This window comes from Rhagoletis zephyria, unplaced genomic scaffold (genome assembly GCF_001687245.7).
Source record: "Rhagoletis zephyria isolate East Lansing unplaced genomic scaffold, Rhagoletis_zephyria_1.1 Rzeph_scaffold_00001, whole genome shotgun sequence".
NCBI lineage: Eukaryota > Metazoa > Arthropoda > Insecta > Diptera > Tephritidae > Rhagoletis > Rhagoletis zephyria.
In genome coordinates this window covers 1,314,136-1,335,020 of record NW_016157085.1, presented here as the reverse complement: position 1 = coordinate 1,335,020, position 20,885 = coordinate 1,314,136, and the positions used below count along the sequence as shown (strand labels likewise).

Genomic DNA, 20,885 nt, shown 5'->3' with positions numbered 1-20,885 from the left:
CTCAGTCCGAAGCGTTACTACCACCTGGAAGAGTATAACGCCAGGCTTGACGATTATGACGAAGTCGATCGCAGCTATGTGGATGATTTGCTTTGGCAATACGAGGGACGCCACCCTAAAAACTACACAGCCAAAGTCGTACCGATTGAGGCCACCGCTAGAGATATTGCACGCCCGGAGTCGCCTACACCGAGTTTGAAAAATAGAAAGTTTTCTCCGACACGTGAAATACGCGTGCCACAGGAGCCGAGAAGTTTGCAAGTTGACTACAACAAAACACACGCTTCGAAAGCGGGAGCAGACGTAGTATCGCCGCCGATTTATGAGCAGTCCAGAAAATTTTCGCCCACACGTGAGGTGCGCGTTCCCAAACTCCCTCCCAGTCTGCAGCCTACGCTGCAGCGTTCCAAGTCGCCAAAAGTGGCACGCGATATCGCACGCCCTGAATCGCCAGCCGTTGTCGAGAACACGAGGAAATTCTCACCTACACGCGAGGTGCGTGTACCTCAACTGCCACCACATGTGCTCTCGCAATCTGCAACAGCTAAAATGAGCAGAGAAAGCGTACGTACGCCTTCTTCTTCCTCCGGCAAAGCTTCGTCCAGAAAGTTTTCGCCCACACGCGAAGTGCGCGTGCCACAGCAAGCCGCGCGCACTGTGCGCTCGCCTTCTAGGCGGCGCATAGACACCTATCGTGCCAGCGCTGCCAAAGCAGATACAATTGAAACCGGTAAGGTAATACGTGCTAGCAGCTTGAGTAGCGCCGATGATCGCTCCAGGCGTGGGCTTTACCTTTGTGGCGAACTTGCGCATAGCGCGACGTCGCTTGAGAATTACGAACGCCATAGTCCAACTTGTCGCTATCGCAATAACTCGGAACGCTTTACGGATTTGAATAGATTTTATAGCACGCTCGAACGCGTCGGTCAATTGGAGCGTGCCACATCGCTGACCTCGTTCAGGCCGATACGCAAGGATGGCGAGCCATTAGACTTTGATGAATGGCGTAAAATACGTTGTCATGAGCGCGCCGAAAAAGAGTTAAATTATTTAGTGGGTAAGCTAAAGCAGGATCAGCGGACAAAAGATTTCGTATTCCGCCCAAAAGATGTGGAAGATGTCAAGTGGTACAAGGAGACCGACTTTGGTCTGCACGCCAAGGACAAATCGGTAGAGGATTTGCGTTACGCCTTCGAACAGAAAAATATATTTGCGGACTATGAACAACAACTGCGACAAGAGTATGATGGCACGCGCGAATTCGTGCGCCCCTACTGGCGTCGAAACACTGTAGCAGATTTGGCTTCCAGCTTGGAAGGCAAATTCCAGCCAGAAAGTGTTGAATTAACGGCAGAGGAAGAGTTTGCAAAGTGTCAGTTGGGTAGTCGTCTTGTCAGCACGCTCTCTAAAGATCAAATATTGAAAATTACGCAGCAGTTAAATGAAATTTACTCTAATAATGCGCAGTCCACCGAAGATTATGTAATCACGGTCGATGCGGACACTAAGAAACGAGCGGCACCAAACGCGCTTAAAGTCAGGTGCAACTCAACATTGTCAAGAGATGATCTACTACAGCCGACCATAAGCAAAAAACAAGCTAAGGAAATGACAACGGCAAAAGCAAAAACTAAAGGTAAGGCCGAAGAGAACAAGGCTCCGCAAGACGGTAGGCCAAAAGGAACACGTAGCAGCTCGCCAGTATATCTGGCGCGCGAAACACGTGGTGCAGTGGCAGCAAAAAACGCTGAAGTCTCCTATCCCAAGCCACCGCCCATACCTAAACAGCCCGTGGACAAATATAATCTGACGCATGAAAGCAGCGCTAAATCAAAAGTTGTTGAACCCCGAGAAATAGCAGCAGCATCTACGGCTGCCGAAGAAGCGAGTCAGTTGCGCAACGAGCCCTACAACGGGGATAGTAAGACCAAGGAACCAAAGCAGACGCCGGAGCATTCCCCCACCGCCAAAGAACCGAAAGAGAAAATAACGCAGAAAATACAATACTTCGAAGAAAAGCAATACGACGAGCCACCCAAGACCATATACCACGCACGTGAAGACTCCTCGCCCGACGAAGCTGAAGTTATGCGCGTTATTGAGGAAAAAATAAAATCACGCACACGTAAAGCAACACCAACACGTCAGCACAAGGAGCTCAGCAATTCCTTGACCGATTTGAAAGATATTTTTGGCGAAAGACACACAGCGCGTGTAAATTTTCACATGCATTCACCGCCCGAGCGCCCACCCGACGTGGGTTGCGCATCACCAATGAGTCCAGCGCGTGATTGCATGGACGTAAAGGATGCCTGGTATGATTTTCGGGACCTAACACCAAATAGCAGCGTTGAAATGTTAGACGCACACTATCGTTCACGCAGCCTTTCGCCCGATTCGCAGGCCTCCTCCTCATACCTGTGCCGTGTGCAAACTGGCGATGTGCGAAAGATTACAGAACGTTTCGAGAGTTTCGGTGCACATGATGATAGTCGGTGTCATTTTTTTGGGGTTAGAATGCTGAGAAAGGTGCGCAGCGATCCTGAGTTGAAGCAATTTGAAACAGGATCAAAAGACGCCTTGAGAACGGAGTTGATGGCTGAGGAGCACGGCGATGTTTCCTCATTAGCGCACGAATTCGAACAGCGCAGTCAGAGCATGCGCATTGGTGCGGGCGCTGGACGCGGACGCACACGTCGGCGTGTTATCTCACCAATCGGTGTTAAAGATCGCCTAATGCCGCACATCGATATAATAAGTAAAACTGCAGCACTTAAGGAGACTAAGCAGAGTGCACGGCAAACAGTAAAAGCTGAGCCCGAACGCAGGTTTGTTGTTGAACGCATACGCAGCCAATACGAGCGTAGTCTTTCGCCGCCGATCGGATCGCGCGCCAATTCAAGCCCAGATATACCACAAGCCGGTGCAATTTCACCACATCTCTCCGCAGACTGGATTGCACACAAATATCCCAGTCCAACACAGAATGCTTACAGAGGAAATGGTATAGGACGAGCTGATACTGAGCGTAAAGAGCGCACCTCGACGCGTATTGCAAAAATTCTACGCAAATTGCCGCAACGTTCCAGTTCTGCCTCACCGCCGAGGCCACCTAAGACGCTACAACATGCTCGTAGCGCTACATTGAGGAAAACCGAGCGTGGTGACATCTTTGCAAACCAACAATTCGATCCGAAAAAGCATCAACCGAAGGCGCGCTATGTGCCAGACGGCGCGGAAGCAAGCGAACGCAAGCGAGCCTCGTCACATCCACGCTGCGGTGGCAGTTGTGAGATCCTTAAGTCTGCAATGGCCGTGTCATTTCAAGGTTTTTAAACTTACTTTTACAATCTATGCGCACTTATTTTTTTACCTACAACGACACCCATTACTTTTTATGAAATCTGAAGAAGTTTATCTCTAAAACTCTGCATTTAAGAGAAGAAAGAGTTCGGAGCACATCGAAACGGAAATTGAAAAAATGTGTTTGCTCGTGTCTAACAAGTACTATAAATATGGTTTTGGGTAGTGGTCGAATACACTATTCGGTCGAAGTCTGGGTTTATAGTGTTTCACGCCCTTCATATGTCCTTCTCGGCGCTTGAACGTTCGCTTACAAAAGGCCAGGGTGAACAGAGCTATCTATAAAAAGAGCATGCCTATAATAAGTAATATCGTTTTTAACCCCATTTTTACTTAATTTTTATGTAGAACCTTAGCCATTTTCATCCATCGATCCATCTCGGTAGTCAGCCAATATATCTAACTGCTCATCAACTACTCCACATGCAGCTATTTAAAAATTGTGTTTCCTTTCGCTTTGGTGTATGAAAGACATCATTTCCTTCTGGTTAACTAATTCGTGTTGGGTTTTTACCGTTTTGTGCTTTCGCTTCGTTAGTTTACAAATTTACACGCTTCTCTCTAATTAAATTTCTTTAAATGTCCTTTTTCATGTCCGTCTTCTACATACTTTGTAAATCCGTTATCACAGATGACGGTAATGAGCCACCAGTGCCACCAAAACCGAGAGATTATCGCGCAGGTGAGTTAGAGATTTGATAATTATTCAACATAATCTGGCTGATGAGCTTAGCTCAAATCAAAATTTTTGGCGTCCAATTATAAAGCGTCATGGATAAAGTCTGCAAGCTAAAAAGCTTTTAAGCTTCCTAAAAATATCGGATTAAGTAGGGGAGCTAAACATAATGCGGGACTCAAGGGTTTTTTTCTGCAAAAAAAAAACAATGTCAAAAACTTTAGCGCTCGTATCTAATGGACAAATAGCACAATTTAATTTAACTTACTTTATAAAAAATTCATTTAGGATGATCATTTTTTGCTTACGAAACAATAGCTTCACAAGCGAGGCTTAGTAGTAAAGGGTGGAAAAATGGTTTAGAGTTCGAGGGTTAATATACTCAAAGGCATTTTTTGCAAGGCTCAACCCCGGGTAGTATGTTAAGTTTCCCATGCATATAAAACTGAACCGCATTGTTTATAATTGTCAAATTGAGCGTTGTTTATAATTTTCTTAATCAACTTAAAACCTCAACTCTGGATTTGTCCTTACTTTTCTTTTTCATTTGATCCTTCGGGCTAATGTAATAAATGATAATCTTTACTTTGTAAGGACAACGTATGGTCGGTTGTTTAACTCTCTGAGCACGATATGGACTACTACTTAAAAAAGTAAACCTTCGTTTAATATTTTATGTAACAGACACAGACAGTCCTATGGTTAAATTAAAACTTTAACACAATTTATTTTTATTTTTTTAATTTTATATCCGCCGTTTTGTCTGCCCTAATCTCTAAAACATCCCAATCGACTTTGCCAGAACATTTTTCAAGAAATTTTAAGACAGCTGGAGCCATTTATTTACTTTTTATCGACGGCTGAGTGGAAGGTCATCACCAGCTCGGCAGCCGATTCCAGAATGCCTTATCTCAGCAAATGCTCCTAAAACATCCTCCCTCAGCTACCGATATATTGAATTTATATTGAGATAGAGCATTTTTGAACCAAATTCTTCAACCATTTGCTGAAATGGAACGTTTTTTAACCGGCAGCCGAGATAGGGCGATCTTCCTCTCTGGCGACGATATGCAGTACGCATTCAAGGCATATTGTATTTACGTGTATTTTGTGGAAAAATAGTTTTAATAACCATGTGCCTCCTGTATGGTGGCGAGGCATAAATACTAAGAGAAAACATTCCCGCAGGAATTTTTATTGAGTAATGTAAGCTAAAGCTACCCTTTCGCATACCAGACCATGCAAGCGTTTACCAGACAGTAATGTAACTCCATTTGCCCATCCTGCCATGAAGAGGATGAGGCGGTGGAACACTTTTTGGGCTTCTGCACCGCCTTTGGAAGAATTAGATATAAGACCTATGGCCGCGATGTGTTGGGAGACGAACACCTGAGCTCTTTGACATCCAACAATCTGTTTAGGTTTATTCGTAAATCATACAGATTAAAAGCAATATGAAAACAGTACAATGGACGGCATGTAGCCTCAGTGTTGTTTTCTGCCTGGTTCCGACAAAAAAAAAGCCCCTAACATGAATCGCGGCACATAGGAACATTTGCGGAAAAGACACAGCGGATGAACCAGCCAGGTGCGGCTTGAAGGGCTGAATTGTCAAAATTTATCATTCACAGCCTAGACATGCGGCAGTTCTGGTCATCCTACGACCCACCTAAAACCAGGGCACTTTTCAGATGAGCTAAGAAAATACCTGCCTACCCTTCAATAAGTTCTATTTCTCTGTATGACGTACAGAAATTCAGAGTTATGGAATAAAAATGGCAAAATGTTCTAATTGCTTGTCACCAGGGTGGAAATCCATTTAAACCACCCAATTCATCTGCATCTGTTTATACTTCTGTGTAAGTGCTACAAACTGGCAAATTTAATATAAATACATAGAGCTGTCATAGCAGGTGTCAATTTTCCCCGTCCTGCACTCCCTCTATGTTATAACATTGAACAGTCACAATTGGAAATAGACGAAAAAACAAAAACAAAGTAATCAGGTCAATTGCACGGTGCGACACTCCAAAATACCTGGGAAGTGAAGATATTTTTCTTTTAGGTCGCATCGAGTAAAACAAAAATCGAAATATGAACTCCGTCAAACACTCCCAAAAATCTTGACACACAAATAAATTTCGTAACACACGAAGCAATAATTATACTCACGAAACTATTGACCAAATATAGCGAAATAGCGGTTTTAGTTTTTCTCAATGACGTCAGGTTTTTTTAAGGACTATGGAGTTTCATAGATGTAGTCTAAGAGCCAGTGACATTTTTTTGTCGTTATTTAGTTATGCAGTTAAGCCTTTGGTGGAAATAGGCTATTAGTTAAGTCTGAAATTTTCATGTTATTATGGCAAGGTTTTCAAGTCTAAAATTCAATTAGCAGATCGAAATTCCAGTTTTTACTACCTGGCAGAACGATGTAAATGTCCTTTGCGCACGCATTGATTTCGTGTAGTTTGCGGCTAAATTTATTTGATTATGAATTTTTCGAATACAAGTTTTGAATAACTTTGATGTATTATTTAGAATCTTATTAATTAAAACGCTCGTTTAATGATTTGGTTTTAAAACTGCATACCCAAATTAAAAAAGTATTTAATAAAAAATTTCCAGTTTTGATGAAACTTTGTTATTTTTTTATTTAATAGTCAAAAAAGAACAGAAAGATAATTATGCAAATTAAGTCAAGGAAAGACATAAGACACGAACTTGTCTTGCACAAAAAATGAAAATTTGTTCCATAAATGGGAAGTCCACCCTAATGTTAAAAATCTGTAAGTTGAAATGACCCAGACTTCCGCTGACTCCTCTGATAATTAAAATCGTGGTTCTCACTGAAACAATTTTTCATCCAAACACGCAGACTCCCCTCTCATTTTTAACGTTAAGTTCTCAAAGCTTTTGTTATCGTTTGGTTCTCTAGCAGAATGTTCCCCAGACTTTTTTTCTATTTTGGTCCTCCTTGAAAACGTTCTCGTTAATTTCGTTCTCATTTTGTTCTCATTGAAAACGTTCGCGAGAGTTTTGTTCGCATTTTGTTCTCATTGAAAACGTTCGCGAGAGTTTTGTTCGCATTTTGCTCTCATTGGAAACGTTCCCAAGCCTTTTGTTTTCATTTTGTTCCCGTTCAATCTGATCTCAATACTTTTGTTTCCGTTAAGTTCTTTTGTGGCAACGCTCTTGGCATTACATTTTGTTCTTATTCGGAACTAAACCAAAACACGAACGCGTTCTCGGTGCCTGATTTTTCTTATCTCCTTTTTCTTTGCCTGAAGTCTTATTGTTGTTTTTCGAACATTAATATTGAGGTGGGCATTCCTTTTTGCCTTACCGCTTATGATTATTCTAAGACACCCAAGGCGCAAATAAACAGGCGAAGTAATAAAACAGCTTTTTCGCTTTATTTTCCGTCATTCAGCTATCTTATATGAAATTTTAAAGGCAAATTTTCAAATAAGATAGTGTCAAATCAATAAAAAAAAATGTTTCTTCTAGCTCTCATTACTTCACCTGTAATAATTTCCCCATGTACTACACCCACATATTGAAAAGCTTTGACAATGTATTTTTTTATTGCATATTTAATATTAGTTCTTTTTTATAAAAGCTATGGTTTTTTATATCAAAAACTATATAAATCAAACTTGCAAACTTCGAACAAAAATTCAAAAAAAAAATCAGGAACGTTTCCTCAAAAAGTTATACTATTTATTCGGAATTTTTAGACAATTTTCATTTATAGCCCATTCAATTCTAATAGAATAAAGTGGAAATTTGAAGTTTTTTTATTGACAGTGGTGTGCATTTTTCTCTATAAAAAAAAAAAATTTAACATAATTCCGATGGATGAAAATGTGTGATACCGCCTAAATAAAAATTGCCAGCAATCAACGGTATTTTAATTAACAAGTGACGCTCTTAATTTTGTGCAAAAAATCCCATTGAAAGAGACTTCTATGTCTTTTTTTCAAAACGTTCCTCGAAGCCACCTTTTTGATTTTTTCTCTTCGTAGAATACATTTAAAGAGCGACCGAAAATATTAGGATGCATTAGCGCACACAAGGGGTGGGTTTTGGGGTTCAAACCCCCCCTAAAGCTCAAATGCAAACTGTATCTTAAAGCTAAGAATCCAGCTCTCAAGGAAATTATAAGAAATATTTATTATAATTTCTGTTGCTTGAAAAAGCGCTTTGCTTTTGCTGTAAATTTTCATGAGGAAATGAATATACGAGCATTTTTTTCTTGAGAGCTGCAAACTGATTTAAGAAATTTTGGTAGAAGAAAATTTCTTTTCCATTTCTCGTCCGTCATTTTATATGAAATTTTCGTTTTTCTTGAGAGTTCAGTTAATTTTTTCGGTATTCGAAATAATAAAAAAATTTTGAAATCGTGAAAAATCACCATCTCTATCGAAAGCCAGAAACCAGAAATCGAAAAAAGGAACATAAAAGTGCAAAAATTCATGGAATCAGTAAATTTATTTTTAATGGGTCTTTTTTAATATTTTTTATTAGGTACTTTTGAAAGTTGAGCGCATCTTGAGTTTATTGAACTTTTTATTAAACAAGTAGTTTTTAAGGAAAGAACACAACCGACTTCAATTCTTATGTTCAAATTTAGGGGTACCGTTAATTTCTTCATTATCCAATCATCGGATCTCTAAACCAAATCACAGGACGAACCTTGAGGTACCATCTTTCCAATAAAACACAGGATTATTGAAATCGGTTCACGTGGTCCAAAGTTATGTATTCCGGCGAATTGATATCCTCCCCTTTTTTTGAAGTCGGTTAAAAGTGTTTGAGTTCTGTTAATCTTATGTAAATAAAGTGCAGTTTATGAATTTTAAAACGTTTATTTATTTATTACATACTGTACATAAAACTTGCATAAATATATTTTAAAGAGCGTATTATCTAAAGAAAATTTTCATTATTTTCCGGTGATATATCTTCAGAAATATAAAACCCCCCCTAAAATATATTCCTGGGTGCGCCCCTGTTAGGATGTATTAAAAATATTATAAAGTCAAATCCTAAACAATTTCTTAGAAGAAAAGTATTCATGTCCTTTTCATCGTCATGATGTTCTCTGCATGCATCAATGATACTTTTTATTTCTCTAACTTCAAAAAAAGTACTATATTAACTATTAAATACTGGCTGAAATTTTTTCAGTCACATAATAACAGTTAAATCAAACCAAATACTTTTTTTTATGTCAGTTGAGCATTTGTTCAAAGTATTATTTAACTATATACATATAGTTTGTCTGTGTCAGTTTTCGATTTAAATAAGAAGCACCCAATCTTTAAAAAAAAAACTAGTAATATATTTTTGGTGCCAAATTTATTTATATAGGTTCAATCAAGCCTTTTATTTTTTACAAGAAAAAAAACATACTTGGCTCGGTTTAACTGTTATTATCTGGGTAAAAAAATAAAAGTCATCTGTTTACTGTAATTTTGTAACCAAAAATTTTACAGTCGAAAAAAAAACTTTATTTTTGAGACTTTTATTTATAGATGTCTTAGCTGGTTGGTTCCCTTGCAAAAAGTTCCTATTTCCATGACAACTGTTCCATATTTTAGGAATTCGATTTCAAACCACAGACAATAGACATAAAATTCTGGTAGTAAAAAAGATAAGCCCAAGAAGCATTACTGCAAACCATTGTCGCCTATTAATTTACCTTTCTTTTTGTATCTACGTCATTGTGCGCCAATAGCGTATAACAACAAATCAATTCATTTAAGTAAAGTAAACAAATACTTTCCCTATGTAGTCATGTAGTCGAACCCACGCGTCTTACAGACAACAACACGCTATCTTTATAGGCCGTTGACACACCCTATGGATTTTCGTAACCTTTAAGAAAGACACTTTCGTCATCAAGATTATAAGAAGCAAAAGAAAATGCGAACCAAAAGTAATAATAAATAGCAAAAACAAACAAATATAAAAATGTACATATTTCCTTTTGACCGCAAAAAAAAAAAAGATAATTCGCACTCGCGAAGGCGAAGGCAAATGCGAAGCTCTACAAGAAATAACCAAACAAATCGAAGACGCTTAGCGCTAAAAGCCGTTTCCGCCGGTCTGCTAGCCACTTCATAACCAAAAGCAGCGCACAACTCGTGCTTGCGTCTACCCACACACGCGAAGGACAGTCTTCAGAGCCGGCGCGTGGCCGAGAAGGTTAGCGAATCGCTAGGTGCAGTCAGTCGTCGTTCTAGTCTTAATTTCCTCCATTTCGTTTATTTTTCCTCCACGTTTTTTGCGCATCGCTACACCTGTCCGCTACTTAGGCGCTGCAGCCACAGCTCAAGACGCAAAATCAATAATACCAATAGCAGCAGCGCAGCGCAGCGCAGCACTTTGTGACCTCCTTAGCATGGCCAGTGCGCGTCGCAGTACGCAGTCTGTTAGTTAGCCAAGTTAGCAATAGTTGGTATGAAGTTGAAGAAAACCTCGTAAACGTCAAAGCCGTTGTGGTGGCGTTTGGTAATTACGGGTGATGGTGGAAGTGGTGACGGCGGTGCTGGTGGTGGTGGTGATTTTCGATGGGTTGCATTTTTACAAACGTCAGAAGCGTTGCCATGGCCAGCGCACCATTGTGTAGACAAACAAGCTAACAACAGCCACAACAACAAACATAAACAGAGCATTCATGCAGTGCTGGAAGTTAGTATCGTGCGCCCTTCCGCAAGGCAAGGCAAGCAATCAAGCAAACAGCAGCAGACTAGCAGGCTTTCTGGCTAGCTGCCGCATTGGACACTCTCGGTTAAGTCGCAATTAGACAGCCTGCCTAGTCGGACAGTTAGCGTTCAACTACGGTGACTGGATTTTTCCACAAATCCATTACAAAATTACACGCGCATTCCGCATACACCACTGTGGCTAATCGGTCAAAAGATAAATCGATTTTTTTTATATCAGAGGATAGTAAATAAAAAAAAAAATAGCAGAAAAAGTGGTAATCGAAAATGAAAGTGATTTGTGAGTGAAGTAGTGAATGAGTGCGCGTCCGTCACGCCGTCAGTCCACATGCAGTGCCATAACGAAGCGTCGCGACCGCTAACCCAATACGCACGTATCGGTAAATTTTCATATCACGCGCCGCAAAATGGTTTCGCTTTGCCGCCAAGCTTGACGGCAACGAACCGCAAATATCATTTCAATGATGACCAACAACAGCCACATTATCGACGCACCAACCACTTCACCACCACCAACGTTAACACGACCACCAACAACCCAACCTCAACAACGCCTAGTCGATTGCATCAGAGTTGTCATGACTTACGTGCATCAGAGCCATTGATTACCGCGCCACGTATGGCAGTCGACAAAGCACCTGCTTTTCAACGTGTGGAGGCACCTGTCGCTGTCGCCGTCGCCGTCACCGCAGCCAATAATGCAACAACTGGCAATGACAACGCTGCGCTTGCACCTCATCGCTGGTCACGTCAGCGTTCGAGCGACTCCTGCAATATTGCCAATTGCGGTAAAATACTATGGGTTAGTCGCGAAACGGTGGGCGTGCCGGTGGACAACGACTACGAAGCAGCGCGTACTTTTGCCGCTAGTAAAGGTTACTACTATGATCGCGAGCAGAATGTGCGTATACGTACCAATGCCAAAGGTTTGCCCTACACCCCCTTGCCGGAGCGCAAGCAGGATTTCCTAGCCAATCAGCGTGCCATTGAAGCGGTGGTGCCGTTAGTGTTCAACAGGCGACGCCAATCGAGTTAGTATCAATTTCCTATTCCAGTTGTGGGGTGGGAGGAGGGTAAGAGGAGGGGGTTCGAATTTGCAAATTTTATAAATAAACCGAAGGCGTAAAGTATGTCAAGTCAGTTCAAGTGAATGCAATTTTTAGTGGCGGCGTTAGCTGGAAATAGGTTTTCCCATGAAAATGTAGGTCATAAAGTTTTTTTAAGTTTGTACACTTGAATTCATGTATATATGCATGTGTCAGCTAATATCCGTTCCATGTTACCATTGCTTGCATATAAAGAAGTGGGCTAGCCAGGGCGAGGTGCACAGCCGCCTTTTAAACGTTCTATAGTACAGCTTCGTTTAATGGAGAGATAGATAGATATTAAAAATTAACGTAGACCGCGTCCTAACGGACCTATTTTGCCATCATCTTAACATTTCGTCGTATCCGTTGGTCCCCAAAAAATTAAAAAGCACTGCTAGTTAAAGCTGCGACCCTTCCAGCTAAACCATTCGCTACCTCGTTCCTCTGGTAGCCAAAATAGTCGGTTATTAAAGTGTTCCCCAAGGGCGTTAAGTTTCTCCATGTACTTTAAGACCAACGATAATTCAACTCCAAAAGGTAACAGAGCCTTATTATCAGAAAGCATTAGAATGATTTCATTACCATAATTTATACTTAAGTTAATATCAGTACAGAGACTGATGGCTTAGACCTTCGTTAAAAAAATTATTGTTGAATGCCCCATAGACACTCATAGCCCATGCCTTCTGGAATTTCTGTATACCATTGTAGAGTTGTTGCCTAGACATGTGCGGTCATAAAGGCCCTCGCGCAAAGCTTGAATTTCAATAAAGACCTTGCCAAAGTTGAAGAGAATTACCTCCAGTGCTGTTGTCAGACTTGTGCGCATTACTCCCGTTATAGACGTTACCAGACGATAAAGTTTGTTAAGTGGCTGTCTCACCGCAGCTAATATAGCTTTCGAATAGTGTCCATCCATCTTAGAAGCTATGGGCTACATACCTCCATAGTCAATGGATACAGCGCAATATCCTTGGATATTGTCGCTTTATAAGTACGCTGCCTGGGATACAAAGTTCCTTGCTTCAGCCTTCTTGACCTGATAGCTTCTTCAACATATATTTCATCAGAAAGTAGATTGAAAAAGACTTTGATGCTCACTAGGTGTGGTAGTAGGAACCCAGAACTAGGCTAATACCATATACCCCATAGGCTGAACGATGGAATGAAATCACCGCCCATCATTTTGTTTTACTCAACCATCCCGCTATCAGCAAACCCACTAACGAAGCAGTTCAAGTAGTTCAGGTCCCTGAGGGTTTCCACGCTGGTCGCAGGCACGTTCTACCTGGGGGCGTTTTCAATCTGTAACCCTTCTAGAGATCTCAAGATCTAGCCTAGCAGGACAATGTTAAAATAGCCCTCAATAAGAGTAGCCCCAACTGGGAAGTCTTATATGCAAATGCTTCCTCTATCCGAGCAATTGGATTAAATCCAGAATCGACCGATATACTGATACATTTTGAGGAATCCCGTTTCTTATGAGCACGTCAATTAGCCTGCGCTGTGTTGTCAGCAAATGCAAACAAATATTGTAGGAATCATGTGAGAGCCCTTAATGGTCTTTGGTATAAGCGCACCCTGACCACTTCACTACCTCTGGGAATAAACTATCCTAAAAGGTATCCAGCCTATGACATGATATCTGCAGATAAAATGTCGCCCAATCCCGATGACTGTAAGAAGAACTTATTTATATAAGATTATCGCCTAAAGAAGGCAATGTTTTACTGGAAAATAAAGATGAAACCATGCATGCTTTCGCAGCGGGTTCTTGGAAACGGCCTTTAAAATTGAAAAAATGTACACTGTCTTATATACAATACTAGTCTATTTCCAAATTTTCACTTTTATATGCGCTTATTTAATGGCAGCATTTTTCTAAATTAGGGTAATTTACAGAAATGTGCAAATATTTGCATAAAAGTGTATTTTGCCCGAATATATGTACACACATACATACATATGTAGGTGCTTACATGTGAAAGGAATCCTTCCTCATATGCATGATTGGCACCTCAAGCAAATAATAACTGTGACCGTTAAATGCAAGTAATTTACATTACAATGCCTTGGCACAAATACCAAGTGTAAACTCTTTCTTTCAAAGGCTAAAATTTAACCGCCAAAAACGGAACACAAGAAGGTTATTTCCTTAGAAAAATTGCACTAAGTGTCACGACACATTATGCAGGGAATGCAAGCGCCAAACTGTGACTACATACAAAGGGGCGGGTGGCTGTGGCCATCAGCAGCAATGTTGGGTGTAAAAGGTCGTTTTCAAAGTAAACGCACGTTTTTATATAATAAATTAAATCTCGCAAATAATTGTAAACAAACTATGCCTTATAATGACTGAAAAAAAAGATCAAGGTGAAAAATGTCAAGGAGAGAAAGCAAATTAAATTAAACTAAACTAAAATTAAAATAAAATCAAATATCATAAAAAAGACAAAATACAAAAACTTTAATAAAACAAAATTCATAAAATGAAATAAAATAAAATAAAAAATTAAATACAAATATAATACAAAAAAAACAAAAAATAAAAAGATGAAAGAAGTTAAAAAAATAAAATTAAATAAATTAAAATATAAAAATAAAATTAATAATAATATAATAGATTGGTGCTTACACATTATGTTGACACACAAAGGGGAGTGACCTACAGTTATACGCCGACTCCGAGCGGCGACTGTATTTTTATGAGAAGCACTAAAATATAAACAAATTAATTTAAGAGAAAGTAAAATTAAATTAAATCAAAGGAAAATAAAATACAAAAAATAAAAGCTCTTAGTTAATAAAATTAAAATATGAACTGAAATAAAAAATAAAATAAGGCAATGAAATGAAATAAAAATGTTGCCAAAAATTACAAAATAATAATTTTAAATAAAAAAATAAAAACTTAATAAATTAACAAAAAATCTGAATAAAACAAAAAAAAATAATAATTCTTAATAATTAACCAAATTAAAATAAAATAGAGTGAAACAAAAAAATTAAATATAACAAAACAGTAAAATGAGTTAAAAAATATAAAAAAGCAAGCCATTAAAATAAAAAAATTATATTAAAAAATAAAATCAAAAATTAAAACAAAAAATTAGAAAATATAATGAACAATTAATAAAATATAATTAGATAATTAATAAAATGGAATAAAATCAAGAAAAAGTTTACTAAATTAAATTAAATACAGTTACATTCACATAAGATATAAAAGTAAAAAAAGTATTAACTACAACCTTCCGGTTCCAATAAATTATTTAAAAGCTATTGACTCGTAGTTATAGTCGACTTTATAGTTAAAAGCAGCTTTTTTGACAGATATTTCATTTAAGTTATGCCAGAAAGCTGCTTTTAGAGTCGACTTTATTTTGCCTATAACTACGAGTCAATACTTTTAAATTATTTATTGGAATGGGAAAATTGTATTTAATATATATTTTTAATTTTTACCTTATTTTAAAGTATTCTATTATATTTTAATTTATTTAATAACGTTTTTTCTTAATTTTATTTTATTATTTTTTATTTTATTTTATAAATTCTTCTATATTAATTTTTGGTTTTATTTTTTATTTCATTTTTAGCAATTTAAATGAAAAACGTGTTTCCCCTTCTGTCGGTTTTCATATTGAATTCAAACAAAAATAACAATTTTTCACTAAAACTGCTTTCGTGTAACAACCAGTTAAAATTTTTAGAATATCTCACTGATCCAAAATGATTCAATTTTTCTGTTAAAAAGGATTTAAACAATCTTTTTTAAAGACAAGTTTTATAAGTGGTTAATAAAAAAATCGTGGAGTTATTTCTATCCATTTAAGTAATATACGTCCTAAATAAATACGGATTTTTCACTCCTGCGCCACCTATCGGGAAAAAGTTTTTCAGCAAGTAATTGACAGCCCATATCGGACACACGGGTGGAACTTAATAAAAGCTTGTAAAAAAAAAAATAATTCATTTCGCGCCGAAACTAAAAAAGCGAGATATCGGTTCGTTCTGCTCGCACCTTGGCCTTTCTCTGACTTTATCATATGTACGCTCACCGAAACAGCGTTTTGTTAACCGTTTAATTGAATGCGCTAATTTGACTCAATCTACAATAAAATAAAAGCTAAATTAATGTCAATTTCTCTCAACACCCCACAAAAAGCTATTATGCTCGCAATTACCTACTAACAACTACAACACACAGAGAGCAACATAACCTCATAAGAGTTAATTAAATACTTACATATGTACATATTAATGTACTTATGTATGTATGTATGTAAGCGAGTACTTCGCGTACCAAAAAGTTAATAATGAAATATAACTACTCGTACCTTAAAGTAAAGCGAAGAAAACGCATGGCACTAAACTGAAAAATAAACAAACCGCGAAAAGATAAACACAGCGGTGAGTTAAAATAAAATAACAACAACAAAAAAAGGTTTTATATTTCGGCTGAATTTATTATACGTCAACAAAACAAATTGGTACTCATACTCAGTAATTACTAACAAATTAATGTTTACAAATATTTCCGAGACTGAGTTATAATATGGGAGAGACTTTATAACCTTTTTTTGGAGAGCTATAAAAATCCAAGTGAAAATTAACTATGAGTTACCCTGCAGTAAAATTTAGAGACCGTCTGACGAAGCGCTAGTCCCGAACTGCATATGTATATCAGGACTATCTCTGAACTGGTGCAAAACGGCTGCAGAGCGGGACAGTTGAAACTTGCGATGTAAGTGTACAAATTCTCACTTCTCGTACAATATGAAAGTAGCGAGAAGACCTCCAACTCAAGCATCTTTGGCCGCGAGCTCAAATCGCTCGCTCGTGAGTTTTCAGATTTAATAAATTTAAATTGTTGCGCGCCGCTTACAATAATTTTTTCTTTTGTAAAATATACAAAAAACATGGAATCTATAAAAGAAAAAAAACGCAAAACACTTTCTTATAAAAAAAACTGCCCAAAACGGAACCGGTTAAAAACTAGTTGCAAAGTAATGCACTGGGCGACTATTTCCACCGCCATTGACACCGCCGTGTAAAACTAGACATTGAAAGCATTGCTTCGGTATTGAGCTAGAACTAGTACTGTCGGCAAAAGGTCTAGTTCTACGCTATTTCTGAGCTAGTCAGATTTTCTGCAGGGCTCTTACTTTTTTATCAGATATGGACATATATACATACGTAAGATACATTCATAAACAACTGAGTAGAGAAAAAATTGTTACGGTTATCAGCCCTAACCAGAGTGATGAGCATTTTAGCGCGCACTCTCTCGTAAGCCAGTAAGTTAAATACCACAACAAATGTACAGTGGTATATAAAGGGATACTTTTCCTGTAGAGTCGTAAACCGATTTGAGTAAAATAGAAAAAAAAAATTAAATTTTTAAATGATTACACATATAACCGAACACAACCAACAAGCATACATAGCTGGCAAATTCTGCCAGCTATCCATATATATATATATATATATATATATATATTGATCAATGGTATCCGGTTCCAGGTTTAAATTCAGTCAGTTTTGCTATATAGAAAAATTATTTGAAATAATCTACGCTATTCTGTAAAAAACACATATACATACATTACAACCGAAGACAAAATCAAAAGTTTAAGCTTTCATTGAAAAATATTGCTATTACCAAAGAAGAAGCAGATACATTGCTATACGATTTGCCGTCAAAAAGGGAGCGGCAACCAGGGTCTTGATCTCACTGATGGTGTGCACAAAATTTTACAGGAAGTGGATGACCTCCCTCAAGATTACGTCGAAATACTTATTTTCTGAATAGATTTATATGGACACTGGGCCACAGTGACATTACGTTAAACTAGGTAGGGATCGGGTGGGAGCCTCAAACAGCAGTGGTTTGCACTCAGACAAATAGGTGTCATAGAATTGGGCGAAAACTATTACCTGGGTAATTTTGAGAGCAAGCTCCTTTTAAGAGCAGATCGGAACCGCATCTTTCGCATTTGGCGCGCTTTTCTTCAAGTCACTATCCAAACGGAGTTCACGTGGAAAGTTCTGATCCTTGCTGCTGCATTTGGCGTGCTTTTCTTCAAGTCACTGTCCAAACGGAGTTCTCGTGAAAAGTTCTGATCCTTGCTGCTGCATTGTCCAGAAGGATGATGAAGTAGAATCACCTGAACTCTTTCTCCTACGCAGCTGAGTTTCGGCAAGCATCTCGACTTGCACTTTATAGCCAAGTCTGTGGAACTACCGGGGCATGATGTTACCCGTATTCGTATTTTCATAATTGGCTCGCAAATTTCCAGCATAAAAAAATGATTGTTATTATTATTAATTATTCATTTAAAGATGTTCTGCGATAGAAATTTAGCGTGGCGATTCTAGAATCCCACTGCTGGACAGTGGCAAAGAAATATATTCGATATTTACATCGTTACGATGGCTGCAACAGTAGTCATTCGGCGGAAAGCCCATGCTGCTTACGTGCGTTCCCATAAACCGATGGTCCGTATTAATCCATATTGCCAGCCAGAGTTCGGGCCTCTATATCGGAAGTTCTGAACGTTACGTTGTCATAGAGCCTGGGCCGAATTTGTCATGCTACGCACATGAGATGGCTAACTGTATGACAACCTATTATATCATGTACTTTCGATGAAGCATCGGAACATATAAAACTTGCGCTCGATGCGTTGAGTGTGACGAACATCTACGCTTTTTGACATCCAATAATCTAGTTTCGATTTAGCCGTTAAAAGGGTATATTTCAAACAGATTTTAAGGAGCACGAAATCAGTACAGCCGTCCTCTTCTATTTGTGAAGGACACTGTGCTATAGCACCAAGTTATCGGGACGAGTAAGAATAGGAATCGATTCACCACTTCATATGGCTAAGCTCAGACTCTCTAGACAAGGCGTCTGATTCGAGTTTTTCAATAGTTTGTCGGCGGTATCGGAGCTCCTTAGCTTCATCCGGGATTTTAAATGGTTTCACAGATTATATTGACAATATGGAATAACCTCGCTTAGAAGAATGTGCCTCTTCCCGGCACTCATAGAGGGCATTCGCAATGGAGAAATCTGCCTCCTATACACCTTTCTAACCTAACCTAACCTAACCTAACCTAAACTAACCTGTGAAGTCATAATTTCAATATATTTTTTCCCCACGCAACCAAGCACATCGCTCCACTGTACTACCTACCAATTGTAGCTTGATGTGAGTAAACCAGTAACTCTGATAAAAAAGACCGTTGCAAATCTGAATGAAAATACGTGAGTTCACGCGAGTATTTAACGACCGGCGCTCATCGAGCAAAATCTGCACTTCAAGCAACATGTAGCCACAGCAGCGCCTCCGACATTTGGGAGGAGAAGCGCAGCATTGGAGCAATTGCGGCTGAGTGCCACCATCAGACGGCGCCATAAACAGTTGAACGCTGCACGCCCGCCAGTAACGTACACAGTTCGCTAACGGATAGCAGTTGAATTTTAGTGAATTTTCAATTTTCAAGTGGATTCAAGTAGACTTTCTTAACAGCGAAAAAAAGAATAAATATTAAAAAAATTAAATGAATACCCATACATCGTATACATAAATATAAGCACGTACGGGGAATAATAGAATTATAAACTTGAGTAAGTTCTGTGGAACAGTGGCAAACGTGCAGTAGCGCGGAAAGATAACTAAAAGGACTTTAACTTTGGAATTGAACTGTACGAACGTGCTTGACTGCTGTTTGTGTCTGTGTTTGTTACTTATGTGTTATTGTTGCTTGCAAATTGTTCTAATTAGCAAACAATTGATAGCCGCGTAATACGAGCGTTGCACTGACCGCAGACATGCGCGCCTTTGCCCCCCTAACCACCCTCCTTCTAAAACCATAACAATCACAATGCGACGTGCCGCGCCGCGCCGCGCATTCCTTGCAATATCTGTTGAATAAAGTGAAAAGAGAAAAAACGCTTAATTTTACATTCCCCCATAAAGTTCAATTCAGTTCAGTGTAGTTCAGTGTTTTCAAGCCGTCAGATAAGACGTCGTTAGCCGTTACGCCGCGTCACCGCCTCACCGCGTCATCGCACCTACCGCACGCCGCTACACCAAAGAGGCGACGAGACGAGACAGTGCAACGCTTTACGTGGTATTTCAGTGCAATTTTATACACACTTAGGTAGTTAACCCGTTAAGCATTGCATTACATGCCAGGGCGAAAAAAATACTTACTCGCCAAGCACACGAGCTTAAATACAAAACAAAACATGGTGGGAAAAGTACATACATACGTACTCGCAATAAGTACTTAAGTGCTGTGGCAAAAGTTGTTGGCCGCTTGCGCAGCAGTGAAAGTGTAAATTAAACGCGCAGCAAATAACCGGCAAGGCAAGGCAAGCCAAGCCAAGCCAATCCAAGACAACATAAAAGCACGTCCGATTGGCGGTCATGGCGGCGCGCGCAAACCGCAGACCAGGCGCTAGAAGACCAGCTATGCTAACCAGCTGATGTATGCGCGCAAATCAACAACTGGCCGCTTAAAAGTGTAGATGCGGATTTTTTTCCTTTGCATGCCAGCTTGGTTTTTTTGGAGTCTATGTCTCAGTTCCCTTGTAGTTTTTTTAGTTGATTTAATCTCTCTTGTGGTACTTTTTTGTTACTATTGCAATTGTGAAATTATAGTCTTCTGTATTTAGGTTGTTGTTGCTTTATTTTCTGCACCAATTTCTATAGAAACCATTCTAATATATCAAATCGCTTTGTAGGTCACACCAATTTATTTAATTCTTTCTCGATACTTCGAAGACAAGTTTCTGTGCCAATCTTGGTTTTTATTATCTCAATTTTCTGGGCCAAAATTGTTTTGTGCGCTTTTCATATTCTAGCAAAATTTTACACCCAACGCTTAAATGCACAAATTGATATGAAGCACTGAGGCAGTGCAAATATTTTAGAAGAAATTCGATCGTTGGTTCATCTCCAATACAACAGATAGTCAATGTCCATACGAAATAAAAAATAAGTAAATATT

The 20,885-nt window shown here is 38.8% G+C and overlaps 1 protein-coding gene across 12 annotated transcripts in view; it reads left to right on the top strand.

Annotated features, from left to right (window-relative positions):
• CAP (Cbl-associated protein) overlaps positions 1–20,885 on the top strand; it is a 98,540-nt gene that overhangs the window by 64,257 nt on the left and 13,398 nt on the right. For 9 of the 12 annotated variants that reach the window (XM_017609823.1, XM_017609604.1, XM_017610101.1 and 6 more), the window contains one exon: positions 3,995–4,045. The exons of 2 other annotated variants lie outside the window; for them this stretch is intronic. In XM_017609823.1, coding sequence (XP_017465312.1) covers positions 3,995–4,045 — 51 coding nt within the window. Of the gene's footprint in view, positions 1–3,994; positions 4,046–5,949; positions 5,968–20,885 lie in introns of all 12 variants that reach the window. One more of the 12 variants, XM_017610455.1, reaches the window with a different exon arrangement.